At 45.5% G+C, this 19,730-nt stretch overlaps 1 protein-coding gene and 1 long non-coding RNA gene across 4 annotated transcripts in view; one reads left to right on the top strand and one right to left on the bottom strand.

The window, feature by feature from the left end:
- LOC117349837 overlaps nt 1-14,657 on the top strand; it is a 93,955-nt gene extending 79,298 nt beyond the window's left edge. Inside the window, exon 3 of the long non-coding RNA XR_004537193.1 lies at nt 13,689-14,657. This is a non-coding gene — a long non-coding RNA (uncharacterized LOC117349837). The remainder of the gene's footprint in view (nt 1-13,688) is intronic.
- The window catches only part of EFNA3 (ephrin A3), a 127,443-nt gene continuing 108,339 nt past the window's right edge, over nt 627-19,730 (bottom strand). For 2 of the 3 annotated variants that reach the window (XM_033923436.1, XM_033923434.1), the window contains exons 2-5: nt 12,830-13,119; nt 8,679-8,744; nt 5,411-5,488; nt 627-2,849 (exon numbers count right to left, since the gene is read on the bottom strand). In XM_033923436.1, coding sequence (XP_033779327.1) covers nt 2,728-2,849; nt 5,411-5,488; nt 8,679-8,744; nt 12,830-13,119 — 556 coding nt within the window. In that variant the 3' untranslated portion in view covers nt 627-2,727. The remainder of the gene's footprint in view (nt 2,850-5,410; nt 5,489-8,678; nt 8,745-12,829; nt 13,120-19,730) is intronic. The other variant, XM_033923437.1, reaches the window with a different exon arrangement.

Genomic DNA, 19,730 nt, shown 5'->3' with positions numbered 1-19,730 from the left:
CTGATAAGGAAGGAGGGGAGATCTTTGGGATGGAGGATTATCAGCCGAGAAAGAAAGATTCCTTCTTGGAAATCCAGTCTAGGCAAGAAGCAAAGGGAAGTCGTCAGGGCAATACCTCTCAGAAGGCTTGGGAGCAGTTTCAATACTGCCCTCCCTTCCCCTCCCAGATTGCAGATTATAGGCTCTTTTTGCATACGACTAAAACTTGGTTGTACAATAACATATACAAGTCAGCCATCCTTGGTCTGCTGGCCATGATACTATAATGGAAGATCTTATGGGGAGTTAGCGAAGACAAACTGGCTTTTTTATAGCATGCTTAGCTCACGAGTCCAGGAGTTTTGAGATAGCCACATAAAAGCTGATAGAATTGTGCCTAAAATCCAACCACGGGAGCAGATGTAAGCATATGTGAAGTATGTGTGGAAGTGCATGTCCTAATAACTCCCCTCCCCCAAACAGTTTCCGGTATGGTGCACAAAGCTTGGGTACAATACAAGGGGGAAGATTGGGGAAAATGCAGAATGCACAGAGCTGAAAGGAATGGCAGTCGCAACAAAGCGAGCTGGGTGACCTGAAATGCAGGTTGTGGTGAAAACTACGCCCTCCTGTGGTGGACATTTGACATTGAAGTGCAGAGAAACCAACCAGAGCCGTGTTTTCCTTATCTTTTTTTTTTATATACATTTTATTTTTGTAGACTAACAGCAGAATATGAAAATCACAGCCAAAGCAGTTTTTAAAAAGTTGTTTTGTTTTTCTGCTCCCCAAAAAGTGTCTGTGCTTTGCATAGGTCAGTCTTCACAGAAGACGAGGAAACCCCCCCACAAAGTAACACAAATAAAACACTGAAAAAAAATGTATTTACAGGCTACTTATTCATTGGAAGCTACATTTATACATATTCATCTGTATACATGAATAGAGAGAATCTCTCTTTATATATATATATATATTTATATGTTTATCTCAATGATATGCACAGAGACACCTTATCCCAGCTGAAGGGGAAGCATGGGCTGGCCCCACTCCCAAATCCTGCCATTATGTACTGCTTTATTGCCAGTGGGAGACAGGGTCCAATCAGCAAGTGGCTGTAAGTTAAGCGGGGGTTTTGGTGCACCCCCTGCTCTCTACCGAGTACTGCCAAATCAGCGTGTCGGCATTACATGGAAAGATGACACGATTCCAGTCAATTCTGCGTGCAGTCAGGAGGACTATAAAGCACCAAGGGCAGGGACCAAGGTAGGCACACACACAGTGCAACAAAGGACTTTGCGCCTCTTGTCCACGGAGTTTGCTTTCCCGCCCAGCAATCCCCCCCAACTCATCTGGGATGGATTCTAGGACTTAGCTGCATCTTTCCCTGCAATGTTCTCCTTCCACCTTTCTCTGACACTCTCAAGAGCTCTACTGGAGCCCAGTCTGAGAGAGACTTGAGGGACATGAAGCGGATGGGGTTCCCGATGACTGGGTGGCTGTGGCCCCAGCCCAAAAGAAAAGCAAGTAAGGTAGAAGGGCAACAAAATCAGCTCAAGTCAGCTGCGATTCATGACAAGCACATTTATCCTGTTCAAACTAGGAACAGACTGGCTGCAGAAAATGGCTACAGGATGACCCCGGTGAGGAGGTCCCTATATGCCCGCTGAGGAACAAGTCCAAGTGATACACTCGGATCATGACAAGGAATCAAACTGCAGGGAGCCCCTCCCTTTCCACCAGTCGCCGACCTGCTATGCAGTAAAACCATGACCAAGCTCTCACTTCTCTCCTGTGCCTTGGAGTGAGGTCACTGTGTGCGACACCCCCAGTTCAGCTTACTGGTTTAAAATCAGTTATTGGCCAGCAGGACCAGCCAGTAAAGTGCACACTGGGCTCTTCAGCAGAGCACAGAACATGCATCCCACTGGCTGTTCCACCCCCCCAGATATCCTTCAGTTCATTACTTATCCCTATCCATGTAACAGAAGTCAGTGAAATAAAATGCAACAGGCCTCCTTTTTTGCAGAACTTGGTGAAGATGGCAGGAGCTGGCACTTTCAAGAAACAGGGATGGTATTGGAGTAGCCAGGGAAAGGGGAGGGCACCATTTGACAATTGGGAGGGGCTCTGCTGGCCAGCCCACCTCTACGCCAAGACAGAGCAGTAGGCACTCAGAACCTAATGAATGCTTGTCAAAAAGGATGGTTTTATGGTCTCGAACCTTGATTTCTTCAAGCAGCTGTGGTCCACTAGAGAGCAGGTGTGCTTCTGAAGCAATCCTCCTAGCAAAATCAGCAGGGTGTCCTGCCTCCAGGTACGATCAGTCTGCCTTTGGCAACGAGTTCTCCAGCTGCTCTCTCTGCATTGCCTCTCCCTTCCTATCATCCCCAGGGAAGGAGAAAGAAGATTCTTGCAAACAGGATTACTTCCCATCCCCCCACCCCCACCCACACTTGCTGTGAGGTGTGAGCTGCATTTTCAAAGCGCCCCCATCGATTCCAGATGCGACTCGGTCCTCTATCCCATCCGCTCCATTCTCTTCCAGATCTCGCGTCAAGCAGGAAGTCTAGAAGTAATTAAAGCAAAGTGGAAAAGGGTAGGGGAACTCCCAAGACTACATCCTGTCCTACTGCGGGACGTCTTCACCTTCACGTCAACTTTCTCCACCTTTCACTTAGTGTATTTTTCAGTCCTTTTCATTGGTTTCTGAAGGCCTCCGGATCTGTTTCTCCGGTGGCAGCAGAGCTAAGAGGCCAGAAACGTCATTAAAAAGAGTGAGATAGCCACAGTCACATGTAGGTGCTCCCGCTTGGGGCTGGTCCCGCTGATGCTCTTCTCCAGTTTGGGAATTTCAGGGTTAAAGTTATCTAAAGGAAGGTGAGAAATAAAAAAGTTAGTTATTTTGGATCGAGCAGAGGAAGGGCAAGAAAAATCAAAGCAGCCCTAGAGAGAAATTAATAAATATTGTACTTGCTCTTCGTAACTGGGAATATAGTTCTATGAAAGTTTTTTCCAGGGAATATGTAATACATCGGTGACTTAGTTTATGCAATCCTACACCTTTAAATGATATTTGTGTGTTCAATTTTATTATACACTGTCGGCAGCAATATTCAAAACTCCACAGTAGAGAATGACACGGGGACAAATTTTCCCCCGTCCCCCCGGGAACTCATCTTCCCATCTGTCCCTGCCCCGTTTCTGCAAGCTCCGTCCTCATCTGTACAAGCCTCAAACACTTTAAAATCATACGTGTTTGAGGCTTGTGCAGTTAAGGCAGAGCTTATAGGAACGGGGCAGGGGCAGCGACAAAACTCACGGGGATGGGATGGGAACAAATTTGTCCCCGTGTCATTCTCTACTCCACAGTCATACTAGCCTACAGCATTTAGTGTTATTCTTAGAGGGCCAGCACTGGCCCGTATTTGAGTTATCTGGTAGCAGTGCTGAACAGCGCTGGTCTATGGCTAAACTGTAGCTCTATTCCCAGGCTGCCCTGGCACTAGCTGGATAATCCACTGAAAAATCAGCAGTTGGCATAAGAACACAGTGGCCCTAAGCAGTCAAAGCCCTATTTCCAACAGTGGCTAGACCAGGTCAGTAGAAGTTATCCAAGTAAAAATGCCCTACCGCTTTTCTAATTGCAAATGTGGCCCGTGATGTATTTGAATGTTTCTATCATGTTCCCCCTTTCTCCAAACAGTCCAATCTTCAGGCTGCCGGCTGAACAGACCCCAACCAAAACCTCCACCCCCTTGGAACTTTGCCACGTGACCGGGAGTGGGAAAATACAGCCTGTGCCCCGATATCCCGAGGGCTCTTAGGGCGTAAAAAGCCTGCGCTTAAGCCTCGGACAAGTTCAGGAGGCATGCTCCCAGGGGGACAGACCCCGAGCTCTGATGGTGGCACACAGCTGGCTGGCTCCACAGGTCCACCCAAAGCTTGCCATGTGAAGCTGCAGTCTGGCTCTGCGGGAACTGCTCCCTTTCCCAGGCAGAAACCCCCTCCAAAAGGGTCTCAAGGCACCGAAGCCACCAAAAAAGCAGAGACCCATCAAAAGTGCGCTGGACATTGGCCCGCTGACTTGCGCGCCACCCTATTGCTTGTGCTCTGAGGGGGAGTTGGGGGGAACCCCTCACCGATACACTTGCGCTCTCGTTGAGAGGTGTGTGTGGGGAACCCCCACACTACATTTACAATTCCCGTTCTCACGCGAACTGGAAAATTTCCATTTTCCGCTGCGAGGGTGTGTGTGTAGGGACCCCCCCACTACAATCAGGGGAATGCCAACATGCACTCCATTACACCATTGCTGAAAATCCCCCCCAATCTACTTACAATTTCACCCCGAAGTGAAGGCAATACGGCGGCACGCATTTGTCTGGGTGGGATTGTTGGCGCACTTTTGACAGTGTACCTTTCTGCACAAATAAAACTCTAGGGGGTTCTGTGTTCCTCTGCTAAGTAGGAGCAAGGGAAAAAACGTGTGGCTTTCTGCAAGACCTGGTTCGCGGGTCGAGATCAAACGCCTAGCGTACTGACTCCAAAGTGGATGCAACAGAATCTCTCTCATTACCAATACCCTGAAAACCTGGCTGGTGCTCTCCAGGACAGATTTCAGACCCAGTGACAAGTTGATGGTCCCTTTCCACTCTAGCGTCCTAGATGGCATTCTGAGGCCTTTCCAGCTCAATGCTTCTAGCAGTCGAAGTGACCTCTTCAGAAGAGCTTGTACTGGGTGCAGCAGTGAGATATAGCCAGGTCTTTAGCTGCCCTCCCTGCCAATACTACAGGAGACTCACTCTACCACTTCTAAGCGAGTAGGGATGGGGGGGGGAGGCAGCCCACTCAGCAGAGCTAGGCTCTGCTATGAAAATCTGGCACCCACACTCTTTGACATGAATGGACAGATTCCTGGTAGGGGATTCTCAGTCTTTTACCCTGTAGGTGTTGTCCTGCACTGATCTCTACCATAGGAACCAAAGCGAGGCTCTTTCTCCTGCCAAAGCGAGATCAAACATTTTAAATCAAAAACAAATAACACAGAGGGCTGGAAGGGGGGAACAAAGCGGCTATTTGCTTTAGGAATGTACACAGTGTTAGTGCTGCCGTGCCGAAGGCCAAAGGGCAGAGTACGCCCCATAATTCATTTCTCTCCACTCAAATGTTATAGCCTCGCTTCCTTTAGATAAAGCAGATATTGTTGTAAGAAATGCAACCCTTCAGTCCTAGCTGATGTAGGGAATAGCACAGAAGTGCTGGCCGTGGGGGCACACAGCTCCTGCAGTTCTAGCCTCTCCCCGCAGGAGGTGCTACAGGGAATGGTGCAGAAATGTAGGCTCTGAGGAAACGCAAGCTTCTTCTAGTTACTGAAGGAACTTGTCACTCTATAGCAAAATAAAAGAGAACACAGCCGAAATCTACTCACCTAGATCCTCAATCTTTACTTCGGGGCCTATTGTGTATGGTGGGAGAGTTGGGGAGAGCTTTTCTCCAGAATGTGAGGCTAAAAAAGAAGAAAAAAGAGGCTGTAAGTAGCAGCCTGACTAAGGGGGGCTCAAACCCGCTCAGGTCCAATTCCCAAGTGGCTCCAAAGGGAGCAAGAAGTGACGATGGTTGCCAAGGCAACCCAATGAGCAAATTCCTAAGACCCTGCCAAAACAGATTCTATATTTCTGTTTTCTTGTCTATTTGTTTTGCTTTTCTCCTAATTCCCCTTCTGGCAGAAGTTGGAGACCACCTGCTCTGTCTTAATATTGGTGCCAATTTTCCCATGATCCTTCATTTCTTGGAAGTCCTTTGGCAATACGCCTAGTGGAGTATACAGCATGGATCAACCATCATATGGGCTGGGACCCTCCACGCCCTGCCCTCTTCCCCATTTTACATTCCTTGCAGACTTATTAACACTAAAGAAATGAACAGACCTTCCTGCCTCCAGTCCCTTCTAGGTACCTATTGAGTTTGGGCCACCACCACCACCACCTTCAAACACCGGGGTTCAAGATCAGACACTCACAATACAGAAGGCGCAATGCACGAGGTGCCGCAGGTGAGTGTCACCTGCTGCGGCATACAGGGAGCTGTAGGTCTGAGTATGCAAGCTGCTCTGCACTGCTTTAGTTTCAGAATCCAGTACCATGACAGAGTAACAGAACTTGAGCTGACCTCGTGCAGCTTTGGAGACGGCCATGCCACAGGAATTAGCCAATGATTCACAGGCTCCCACATCCTCCACTCTCTTCCTTTCTCCTCCTTGCCCCTGCTTTCCTCTCCCTCTTCCCCAATTTTCCTTCCTCCAGTTTCTCTCTCTCTGGCTTTCTCCTTCCTCCTCTTCTCTGCTAGGGCTGGAGCAGGGTCTGTTTAATTTTAAGGCTACGTCAAAATAAATCATTAGCGCAGTAGGTGAAAGACTGAGGAGGGAAAACAGTAACACTCGATAAAAAAGTTGTAAAGTTAAATAGAGACCCACTAATTAACTTGTTTCCAAGAGAACGCCAGTATAACCTCAACTTCCTCTCCTCTCCTCCTCTGGGGACCTGTCGGCAGCTCAAACACCAATATGACATTGATCCAGAAGCTGCTAGTCTACAGGGCAGCCTTGGATGCACATCCAACTAGGAGACAGTAGGACTGTGAGTTCAGTCCCTCATGAGAGCTTAAATTGGGGGTCAGTGTATAACCCCGAGGAAAGGCCATTCTATTTACCAGGCAGCTGGGGTTCTCTCTCATGTTCTAAGTTGCCGACCAGCCTTCCCAGCATAATGGATCTGTGATCGAGTCCGAGCTGCGTGATCTCCCAAGTTTTTAATTTACAGGTTGCTGGAGTTACTACAAACTCATTTTTTCATCCTTTGGGAACACTTTTTTTCAAACTCCACAGGTATTTTTTTTAGCCTCAGATTTTGCACCAAATTTTGGAGGGAAGATACATTTACATTGGAAAGGTGCCACTTCTGTGTCTGCTCTTCTCTGAAAGAATTCACTCCCACAAAACAGCATTTATAACTGAATTTTCAAACCTACCTGTAAAGTTCTGCCTCACTGTTCAGCCCACAGGTATTTCATTACTATCTTTTTTTAAATAGTGAAAAGCATGCCAGTAGCTCTCATTTAAATTCTCCTAAAGGGATGTGGATCAAAAAAGCTTGGGTATTTTGCTATTAGGCCCTTAACAAAACACAAGACATAATTGGCATTTCTTCAAACACCAGGGCAAAAACCTGGGGAGTCAGCTTTATCTCAGATAAAGCACTGATGTACCTGTTATACCTCGAGTCAAGTTTCTCAATACAGATCAGAATTAATGTATTGAGTGGAACAAAATCCAACCCAAAACGAGTGGTAAAATAAATCCTTTCTGCCCACGCTAATCTGACACATTGCATTTATAAATCAAAACAACTCATGAAGTAAGCCCTGGGCTCTGAGTCTCCCCACGCTGCTCCATTCCCTGTACATTCACTAGTTTTTAGAGACTGTCCATGGCTTAGCCCAGTGTCTCTCAAACTGTGTGCCAAGGCACAGTGGTGGGCCCCGAAGAGATTCCAGGTGTGCCATGAGAGATTCCGAATTTTACTTTATTTTAAAAACTCCCTTCACTAGAATAGATGTCATGTATGTTACGTACACAAGAGTCTGTCAATGTTATGAGTGTCTGTGTAAACCAAAAAAACTCTGGAGTGACGATGTTCCCAAATGGACTTTATTTGAAAGTATCAAAATTCCAAAGGTACACTAAAATCATCCACATAAAATAATTCCATCCACATAAAAGTAAATCATCCACATAAGAGCCTTAAAGGACCTAGTTAGAAGACTAGTTTGTCAAAACGCGGACCGTGTTGGGTCCTGTATCCCTAGCTGACCAGGTCCTTTAAGGCTCTTATGTGGATGATTTACTTTTATGTGGATGGAATTATTTTATGTGGATGATTTCAGTGGACCTTTGGAACTTTGATACTTTCAAATAAAGTCCATTTGGGAACATCGTCACTCCACAGAGTTTTGTTTGGTTTTCTCTGGATTTTCTTTTTTGTGGATATTTTGGGGTCAATTCCTTTTGTGGTTTTTTTTTTTTATGAGTGTCTGTGTACAAAAGGATACAACCACCCAGACAAGCATCATTCTTTGACGTGATTGGTCTTTGAAAGCTAATGGCAAGTAATTTTATTTTTATTTTTTATGCAATAGTTATCCTAAATTGAACAACAAAGCAATCAAGGCTTTGTTACCATTTGGATCTTCTTATCTTTGCAAACTTAGATTTTCAGCTCTGACAGAAATTAAATTTAAAAAAAAGAACTGCAGATGGTGGATGATGAAATGCATGTTTGCTTGTCAACTATCAAGCAGCGTTTTGAGTTAATTTGCACTCAAAAACAAGCACATTCGTTGCATTGATTAGCAATTCTATTCTATCTGCTTTAGTTTCACCACTATTACAATTACCCATACATAGCTCAAAGAACTTTAAATAAATAACTCTCAAATTTAATTTTTTGTTGGTTTTTGCAATTTTGCAATTTTAATTATAATGTGCCGCAAGAAAAACATTTGCTCCGTTTAGTGTACCAGAGCTAAAAAAAGTTTGAGACACACTGGCTTAGCCCAAGCTATGGGAACGAGTCACTTATCCAGGAGAGCATACTAGAATATCTGGCAATGAAAGAGAAGGAAGTTGAGCTGGTACTCACTGCTGGCACAGCACACGAACACCTTCATCCTCAGACATGCTCGTCGGTGGTTGTGTGTTGGTGTAGCTGAAACAGAACACGATGTATTGATTTATTTATGGATTTGAACATTTGGTACATTGCCATCTGAATATAATGGCCATCACAGCAGTTTACAAATCCAAGCAGACATCCAGAAACAAACAAAGCAGAATTAAATTTGCACATCATTTGGGGGAAAACTAGACAGAAGGAAGGGGATAAATAGAAAAATGACCAGTGGACAAAAGAGAAAAGGAGAATGCAGCTCACTCAACAACACTGCTTTACTGAGTTAAAGCTGAAAAAGCCAAGTGAGAGGGAGGTGACTATCAAAAAGATTAGATAGGATCTGAAAGAGCAACTTTGGAAATAAAGTAATAGGAAGGGCACATCGAAATCCAGTGCACAAAGCAGGACCAGAACATCCTCTGGTCAACCTTCACTTTGTATTTCCCGTTATGTTCAGAATCGGGCCCTATGCTCTGGCTCTGATGTATTGCTTCATGGCCAGATTCTACAAAAGCTGCCGAGAGTTAGACAGCGGTATCCGCTCTGCCACCATCTAACTCAATTGGGTTTAAGTAGCGTGATAATTGGTCATGCCATTAAGACCCAATTAAACTCTCGTTAGAAAAATAGCCGCTGCTACGTGGCCACCAGGACCGGTGTCTTGGTCCCTGGTGCTAGCGATGCCAAAGCCCGAAAGTGGGCATGGTTAGGGCAGCGCCAGACTTCGGCATCACTATGCTCCACTGGCCACGATTCAGGAAGGATCCTGGGAACCGGAAATGTAGGTCTGTAAAAGCCTGGCCTACAATTCCAGCACCTCGTGTCCCTTGGGATTCGCAATTCTGGAAGCTGCGCCTGTCGGTCATTGGCACGCACCTATTTTATAGAATCAGGGCCACAGAGGTTACACATAAGGGTGCCTTTTTTGATTGTGGATCTTTGGGGTTTCTTTGCCAGAGGGAGAAGGCATGGTGAATTAGGGATGGGATTCTCTTAGGGTGGTTTCTGTTTAGGGTCTGGAGTTCCTTTTCTTTTAGTAAAATGTTTTTATCGGAATTTCTGTGGCAGTATATCAAATGAAATAAAAGTGTGAACTACCCCCTCCCTGATCTTAAAACTCAGTATCCAAACAGATCAAGAACTTAGAGGCGTCTTCCTTATACTCTGTGACGGAGTCGACAAAATTCGTCACCGTTCCCCTCTCCATGTCATTCTTTAAGGAGAGAGGGAAGAATCAGAGTATGAGTGGGTCCAGCCACTGACTCTCAAGCCTTGCGTTGAAGGACTGAGGTTGAGATAGACAAGAGAGAATAGGTCTCTGGTATCCAGAGCAGATATTGTGATGTCAAAATGTCTTATTCCACCAATGAAAGCCAAGCTTATCAGTGATGTCGCAAGAATCAGCCACTGACCCTCAAAGCCTTGCATTGAAGAATGCTGCTGTAGACAGGGACAGGAACGGTGATGAATTTTATCATCGTGTTTTTCTCTAGTCCCTAATTCTACTTCACACAGTAATAGAATTAAAAATGATGCTCCTAAATTCCTCTTTAGGAATACAAAGCCAAGAGAATGCAGGGGTTGGTCCCCCTATCTTTAAATTGCCTCCTGGGGCCAGATTTTGTAGGAAATCTTTGTGTCTCAGGTGGAAAAGGCAGGCAGAGATTTCACAAAACGTTCTTGTCACAGTGCCAAGTACCCACATACCTGCCAGATACTGCACAGGCAGAAAACATGCAAACGATAAAAGATTTCAAACAGTGGAGGAACAGGATGAAACAGAGCAAAGCCAAGAGAAAGGCAAAATGAAGGGTGAAAGAGACAAAAAGGACAGAAAATATTACTTTTAAAAAGAGATGAGAAATTAGGAGGAGCTGTAGAGCTGGACTGGTTAGCATGCTGCCTGTGCAATGGCTGTACCGTGGGCCGTTCCTGCTGCCCCTGCACTGCCTTTGTTTGTAGTCCACCCTGTGCGCAGGCTGTGCCATGTGGTGCTGCTGTACTGCTTGTCCCTGCACATTTGCCTATACCATGTCCCTGCATGCATTCCTTTTCATAGCTGCAGTGCCCCCTAGTGGAATAGTTCACAGGGGTAAATCTCTCTGTTGAGAGCAGGAATACAGTTCTATAATACATGACTCAACTCTGCAAGTGTTTCGGTACAGCAAAACTACCTTCTTCAGGAGTCTCAGGTCGCTGTACAGAAGGCTAGCCTGCATGAAATCATACTACCGTTGTGCGAGTCCATTTTGAAAAAAATGTAAACTTCACAGGGGCTCAAAAGAACATAAGAAGTTGCCTCCGCTGGGTCAGACCAGAAGTCCACCACGCCCAGCAGTCCACTCCCGCGGCGGCCCATCAGGTCCATGACCTGTAAGGTGATCCTTGTCTAAAACCCTTTATGCTTCTATCTATATCCTTTCATAATCCTATCTCTACCTGTATCCCTCAATCCCCGTATCCTTCAGGAATTTATCCAATCCTTCTTTAAAACCCCGTAGTGTACTCTGTCCTATCACAACCTCCGGAAGCGGATTCCAGGTGCCCACCATCCTCTGAGTGAAAAAGAACTTCCTAGCATCGGTTCTAAACCTGTCCCCTTTCAATCTCTCCGAGTGTCCCCTCGTTCTTGTGGTTCCCAATAGGCTGAAGAATCTGTCCCTCTCCACCTTCTCTATGCCCTTCATGATCTTGTAAGTCTCTATCATGTCTCCTCTGAGTCTCTGCTTCTCCAGGGAGAAGAGCCCCAGCCTTTCTAACCTGTCTGCGTATGAAAGGTTTTCCAAAAAGGCTTGCCGGTGTTTTAGCTTTTTGTTTATTGAGCCCCTGTGAAGTTTTACGTTTTTTTTTCAAAACGAACTCGCCTTGCATTGTGAATTTTCATGCTCTCAATAAAAGTTGGAGACACCGCGTCCTTCCCACTTGTTTTTTCCATGATCTACATTTTTGTGAGAACTGCGCACTGCTTTTTGTTCTTTTGTGGTAAATATTTCTTACACCCGATAGGTAAGAGAGAGAGTCTGACCAAAGATTGTTTGGGGTCCAGTTTTCTGGTGGAACTAATCATTGGCCAGGGTGTTTGAACTGAATTTGCATTGACAGGGGCTTGCTTTGAAAAATTGGTCTGGTTGTAAAACGGGGCATTTCTCTCTGTAATCCTAGTGCTTGGATCTCCAACTTATGCTATAATTTACCTAAGCAAGAGGGGAGGGGGATAATATTCAGTTGGTCCTTTTTCCACAGATAAAATTATGTTTTCCCACTAAAAAGATTTGGAAAAAAAAACTTCACTCCCTATGCAACTAGGTTGCACTATTTTAGATTTATTGGGATTTAATAACTGCCTTTATGAAGAGATTCACCCTGGTCTCTGATCTCACAACTATTCATCTACGGAAAATGGAAGGGCTGAATGGACCTTTGAGGACACCCAGGCCCGATTCATCCTTACAAGAAGGCCTTATCTGGCAGATTGGGGTTAGCTGCCTCCCATATCCCACTGCCACCTTCTTCAGTAGGACTAAAGCAAAAACCAAGTTTTTCCATTCAAAGCTGTGAGAAAGTTTGCATCCCCTGAGGATACTGACCTGGTTCTGGCTAATCCACTTTGGACAAAACCAAATCTAACAGGATTTCAGTGAAACAAAGACAAGAGAAAAATTGCAGACAGATGTATAAGAAGCAGGCAAAGTTTATTTGGACAAACAATTTGTTGCGTACGGTCTGAGTTTCGATCAACGTGTCTTCATCAGGGGGTCCCAAAAATAAGTGGTTTCGATGGACTTGCAACAAATTTGCCTGATCTGCAATTTTTCTTTTGTCTGGCTAATCCACTCCAGGTTTCTCCTATTGATTTGTTATATACAATTGCATGTGTCCTCATTTTCAATTTCGAAGCAAATTACTACTACTACTTAAAGCTGTAAATATTATTCAGGTTCATGCTTCCCCTCCCCCCCCATCTGCTTTTACCAGAAGCAGGAAGTTAGAGTCCTTATCTGCAATGATGGCAAATCTCCTTGGATCGGAGCTTGTTGGTGAACCTCCCCCCTTTCACTCTCTTAGCCCTAGGAGCAGGCCAGGAAGACTGTGAACCTACCAGCCCTAGGCAGCATACTTACAGATGTAATAGTATTCGTGACCGGCATGGAACTCGTAGCCTAATGAGAAGGCGCTGTAGCGTTGGAACTTCTCCGAGAACTTGATGGGGCTGTGGACCGAGTGTGGACGGTTACACTCCCAGCGCTTAGAGCCCTGGCTTGTGTTGCAGGTCCGGTAGCCCTCGTAGTTCACCATGAAGAGGATGTACTGTTCCACCTTGTGCTCAAGGCCGGATTCATTGTAGTGTGGGCAGTAAATGTCCAGGTAATCGTTCACATTCACCTGCACTGTGTAACCTTCCCGCCGCAAGCTGCAAACAAAAGAGGAGGAGAAATCAGGCATGGTTAAAAAAAACAAAATCTCTGTTGCTCATGGGGCTGCTATCCCATCCATGTCACTAGAACAGGCCTACTGCATACAAAGACAAACCAGGCACATGCCTACGGCTCACAGACCCGCCAAACCTCCAAATCACACTTGGAACCAGCCCACAGTTTCCCCAAGTCACTTCAGGAGAGATGACTTGGTAGAGGATAGCTTGGGGACAGAGGGGATAAATGGATATCCTGGGGTTGGTACAAAGTGAAAAGAGACCTACATATGGACTTTGCCTAGAGTCCAATGTAGTGGCTCTTCAGTCCTTGTGTTGAAGGGAGATCAAACTACATTTCCCTGCATGCAACAGGGTGAAAGGAGACCCAGGTTAGTCTTTCCAGGGTAACGTGGAGCTGCCTGGAAACAGATGGAGACTTAGCTTTAGCTGTAATATTTTCTTATGGTTCAGACCAGTTTGCTTGCCAGTGATATATCCCTATGTGAACTTTGCAAGAGTTTTCTTTCTAATGTTTGCATTAAAATAAAGTTCTATTTCATTTCCAGCCACCGGACACACTTCTAACATTTTTACGGAAGCAAACCTGAGGAAGTTACAAACCAAACTTGCTGCTTATTGACCAAGAAGTCCCTATAGCAGTGATGCAGTAAGAATACCAGCGATGACATCACAGCTATATGTGTTTCCCTCCACTGCTGGCTGTGGGCAATGGTAATCATTTTAAGTGTCGTACGGAAAAGCACAGTTACTTACCGTAACAGGGACAGCAGGCAGATATTCTCAAAACCCACCCACCTTCCCGGGTTGGCTTCTTAGCTGGCTTATCTTAACTGAGGGACTGCACGTCCTACGTTGGGCGGGAAGGCCCTCGCGCATGTGCGGTTCAAGCTAGCGCAAACTTTCTAAAGTCTTAAAGTGGCGATGCACTTTTAAAGTGGTCCGTACCGGGGCTCAGTCGGTGGCATCACCTATACGTGAGAATATGCTGCCTGCTTGTCCTGGGATAATCTGGATTACTTAACTGGATTCTCTAGGACTAGAAAAAATAAAACAGCTAAACACTATTTATTTACTTGCTCGTTCCTGTGTCACAAACACTCAAAGCTGATTTACATGTGGGACTGAATGTTCTCCAATTCTGGAACTAAACACATGGTTTTTCTCACAAGCATGTTCTTGGGATGAGTTGGGAGGGGCATAGATAACTGTTATGAATATTGTAATATGATGACCTTGGGAAGTTCATATTAGTCGGTGCTTATCAATCTTTGTGTGGCCGTGACCCCTGGAGGTGCAGAATAATGATGCACCTAGAAAAAGCCCAACCAGGTCACAAACTTGAATGCGGGTTTTGTGATCCAGTTTGGAAAGGTCCAATCTGAGAAATCATATGTAAAATCTTGCACTGTAACTATGGCAAATCTAACATGTAAACTATCTGTGTGTCAAATTAGGATAAAACCTGTACTGAAAATTAGAGAATGACACGGGGGAAAAAATTTGTCCCCGTCACCGCCCCGTCCCCGTCCCCACAGTATCTATACAAGCCTCAGTACTGCAATATTTAGCTCAGGGCTGCCCAAGTCCAGTCCTCGAGATCTACTGGCAGGCCAGGTTTTCAGAATATCCATAATGAATATGCATGAGAGAGATTTGACTGCACTACCGTCTTGGTATGCAAATCTCTCTCATGCATATTCATTATGGATATTCTGAAAACCTGGCCTGCCAGTAGATCTCGAGGACCGGAATTGGGCAGCCCTGATTTAGCTTATTCCCAAAGTTCTGGCTGCTGAACTAGAGAAAGAGATGTTCAGCTGGCAGGGCTTTGTTTATAAATTTTTATCAACACAACTAATATACTACTTTATCCTAAAGCAAAAAAAGAAAAGAAATAGAAATTTTTTTTTCTACCTTTGTTGTCTGGTTTCTGCTTTCCTCATCTTCGCCTCATTCAATTCCTTCCATCCACTGTCTACTTTCTCTCTGCATCTTCCATTTGCTCTGTTACTGTGCCTCTCCCTTCCATCTCTCCCTCCACCCCCAATTGGTTTGGCATCCATCTTCTTCCCTCCATAGTCTGGCATCTCTGTTTTCTTACCTTCCAGTGTCTTCTCCCCACTCTCTGTTCCCCATTTCCTTTCAGCGTCTGTTCCTTTCCTTTCTCACCACCCCCCTTCAGCGACTGTTCCTTTCCATCGCCCTTCAGCACCCCTCCCCCTTACCTTTGCGGTGCATTTTAACTTTGCAGAGTAACTTGTTCAAGCTGCTGGAGCCTGCCTGAAGTCGCGTGCGTCTGTGGGCAGAAGCTTCTCCTCTGACACAACTTCCAGTTGCGTCAGAGAAGCTTCTGCCCACAGACGCACGTGACTTCAGGCAGGCTTCCGGTGGCTTGAAAATGTTATTCTGTAAAGTTAAAACGCATTTGAAGGTAAGGGGGAGGGAGTGAGACAGATAGATGCGGTAGGAAGGAGGGAGGAGGCCGCGTGCGTTCCATGGGGCGGTGGATGGCCTTGTCTCCATACCCGCAGTGAGCACCCCCCCCATTTTGGCAGGTAACAGCCATCGTGTCATTCTCTACTGAAAACCTTGTATTGTAAGGATAACTATGGCAAATTGTAACCGTTAAACTGTATATTATGTATATTAATATTAGACCCCCTAGTGTGTGTCAGGTTAGGATAAAAACTTGTACTGAAATTTATGTATGTTTAACCTGTAACCTGTTCTGAGCTCTTTGGGATAGAAAATGAATCAATTAAACACATAAATACTTTGCAATAATTCCATAGAAAACTCTTTCCTCCTTTGCAAACGATTTCCCACCAGATCCTTCTCTCTGACAAGCTCTATCATGTTGTTTGCAATATTACTGTTGATCAGCTCCATAGAAACCCAGGGGATGAGGGATCCACACTCCTATCAGAGGAACCCCTTGTAATGTGTCTCAAAACAAGAGTTTAGCATTCAAGGAGATTCTTGCAGCAGTGTACTGAAATTTGTCTCTCTCATTTCATGCAAACTTCTCCTCCCTCGGGTGATAGATACCCAGATCCTAATTCTCAGGTTTGGAGCCAGCCTGGACAGGCAATGCTACCTGGTCTCCACCAGAGGGCACTCCAAGCTTACAGCTTTCATGCGTCATTGTATACAGCGAACACACCCATAACCCTGTTTGCTTTGAAATACAAAAAAATGTGTTTCCTTCCCTTTCTGACTGCAGAGGTGGGACAAAGGGGTTATATAATCTGGAAGTGTTTGCATCCCCTCCAAGACTCCCAAATGCAATTGAGATGCGTAAAATGTATCAGCAAATCTCCAACATGCTCTTGGACTCTGACTCTGACTGAGGCCACTGCTGCTTGGGGGGTGGGAGGAAGAGCAACACTATTAAGACACCAGAAATTGACCAAAGCAGTGTTCAGCAAAAAACACTGTGCCCCTGGGTCAGACTACAAACTCTTAACTGTCACATCTGCCCCAGGGTAAATAAGAGCATTTGTGGGTTAACCTTTCCTCATTCTCACCATACACTTCATGAAGAAATGATCTCCTGAAGCCATCTATCTTGACTAGAATAAGCTCTAGAGAGTAAGGACTGTCCTTTACAGCTAGTTGTGGTATGGGCACCAACTGTAAAAATGCACTGAGACATTAGACATACATGAATTACTAAAAGAAGATGGAGCATGTCTGATGCTTGCAAATTATTGGGGGGGGAGGGGTGAGAGCTTTTACCTCTGCTTAATGCTGCCAAGGGTACAGAGCACTTCACCAGACCTCCTTTGTAGGAGAGGGGCTCAATGAATAGTAATTAGCTTGGCGCTCACTATGCATTAGCCTGCTCTGATCAGCCAGAAGGAGTGGGCTATTTCCCTAACATGCTAACAAGCAAAATGGCTGCGCCCTTGCCGATGAGAACCAGAAGCAGGAAACTAGCAATGCAGAGAGAGGAGACTGGCCTTCCCCATGTGCCCATTCCCTTCCCCATATACCTCTTTAACTTTCCTGGTGCAACTTGCTACCTGTGTCGGCTCTCCCTCTGATGCCACTTCCTAGGCGTGGGACCTGAAAGTGACATCAGAGAGAGCAGGTTGGTGGTGCTGTTCAGGCCGGCAAAGAGCTAGTTACGGGGAGGGAGTACCCCCACCAAGATGGTGCCGAGGGTGGACTGCCCCAGGTCCCCCTGAACGGAGAGCTGAGTAGTGGGGCCCACAGCTAACTAGAAAGAAAATGTTATTGCAAACGTGGACACTTAAGCACCAAGGTTAAAAAAATATTGGGATATTTCCTAGTCTTCATCCCTCTCCCCCAGTAATACCAGTTCTCCTCCTAGAGTCCCAGATCAGGACATTTCTTTTTGTCCTCTTCCCCCTCCTCTGGATAAATGTGCCACCAACAGATTTGGTGTCAGGAATGGCACGGGATCTGATGATCTGTTTGGAAATGTGTGCTATGTTTAATTGTTCTCTGCTCTGGTTAATGGCAGGCTACAAATATTAATAAACCATAATTATAACTACAAGTAACTGTTTGACAGATGCAGGAAAGAGTGAGGGGACCAGTCAAAGTACTTAAATGTACTCAAGTAAAAGTCAAAAAGTGGAGAAGAGAGTTAAAGTACCACAAGTAGAATGTAGCTTCAAGAATTGCTCCCTTCCACTTTTCTCTACCATTTTCCCAGGGGAGCTCAGAATGGGATACATGAATTTATTCAGGTCCTCAATTCATTTTCTCTATCTGTCCCAGCAGGCTCACAGTCACTTGGGGCAATGAGGGGTAAAGTGACTTTATACTTTTTAACTGCAAGCATCAAATGTAACTAGGTAAAAATTGGCAAAATTATTGCTGCCAGCTCCGGAAAGCAGCACCCTGGAGTGTGGAGGAATCAGCTGTTACAGCATTGGATCCTCTGTTCTCCGGCTAGACTAGAGGAAGGTGAAGCTCTACAACCCACCTTCACTGCATCCCCAGTGCTTAACATGACACATGGGAGCATAGCCATCTGTGGTAGACACTGCTCTTGGTGAGGATGTCTTTGGGTTCTCCACTTCCACAGTACAAATTGAAAGTCTGTTTTGAGTAGGGTAAAAGGGTTAACCACAAAGTGAAAAATGCAGGGAAGGGGCCGATTCATAAGAGCAATCTGATGTAATTCTCCAAATGCCTGCCTGTCTTCAAATTCACAATCCAAACCCTGCCAACACCGGCGCATGGCAGTTTCTATAATTTAAGCTCCCCTCCCTCTCCCTTCTTCTGTCTCTATTCAGTGGGACTAATTTAAGCCAGCGGGCACACACAGCTGTGCATGGCAAGGAAAAATGAGAGCAGTTAGTACTGAGGCTGGAGAAAGAAGGGGGAGATGGGGAGGGAGAAGAGCGACAGGAAAATGGAGAGAATTAGAAAGAAAAGGAAAGGAACTGGTAAAAAATGAAAACCACAAAATTAAAATGTTCCAGAGCCACAACTAGGAGTCTCCTCTTTCCAGGACGGATCCCATAAGCTGCCTCACCCAGTCACAGGCCTTATATCTGTCCTGACACGTCCTAGGATAAAAAGAAATGGTAATCTCATAAGGCTTCTTCCGTGGGATAATAGAATAAGGAGAAATAAAGAGACAGAGTGTGTGCCAGGGAAAGAACCCCCCCTCTCCCCCCTACCAGTGTGGAAAGGGCAACAGCCTGCGAGTCAGGTGGCTCTGCCTTCTCTATTGTGGACCCCTTTGTCTCTGGGGTCTCTATTCTAAGCTTTATAGAAGATCTCATGCACACTTGCAAAGCTCTTTAAATGATAACAGAAGGTTTAATTACTACATGCAAAGGGCTGGATTATGCAAAGGGTTTATCTTTGTACACCGAAGATTCTCAAAAGTAAACTCTCTCTTGGGATGGAGCACTGAAGCCTTGGAGACAAAACACCTCCCATCAAAACATTACTCCTGTTCTAACCTGCCCTTTGAGAGATCTCTGCGCCTCTAGCCTACGAGGGCAAAAGTTTTCAGGACTTGCTCCCAGCCAAGACATGACAGAACCTGGCCATCTCCATTTGAAACACTCTTCCTGCATTTTGCCAAGATCCTTCTGGTGGTGCTACTTGGGAACCTCCCCCCCCAAAAAAAAAACATAACACCTTTGAAACCTCAGCTGATACATCACCAACTCTCAAACTGAGAATATCCAATTCTTCCTAACCTAAGGTCCTCTGTAAGATCACCTAAGAGGCCAAGTCAAAAGTCCTCAGCTGGCTACATTCTATTGACCCTTTTGTCAACTCCGGTCGAGGGGAGGGGGCAGAGGAACAGTCATGCCCTCTTCCATTGCAACCACCAACAGAGGGGACACATCTGTATGGTTGTACCAAACGCACCAAAAAGTATGATTGTCCACCACGAAAGTCTGAAGAGAAGCGACCCCCACAGAGACCCAGAAAATTCCTCATAGTTGTTGGGGTAGGCAATTCCGGTCTCCGAGAGCCACACGCAGGTCAGGTTTTCAGGATCTCCACAATGAATATGTACGAGATGGATTTGCATGCACTGCCTCCTTGAGATGCAAATCTATCCCATGCATATTTATTGTGGATATTCT

This window comes from Geotrypetes seraphini, chromosome 16, assembly GCF_902459505.1.
Source record: "Geotrypetes seraphini chromosome 16, aGeoSer1.1, whole genome shotgun sequence".
Classification (NCBI taxonomy): Eukaryota; Metazoa; Chordata; class Amphibia; order Gymnophiona; family Dermophiidae; genus Geotrypetes; species Geotrypetes seraphini.
This window is presented reverse-complemented; position numbering and strand designations above follow the sequence as displayed.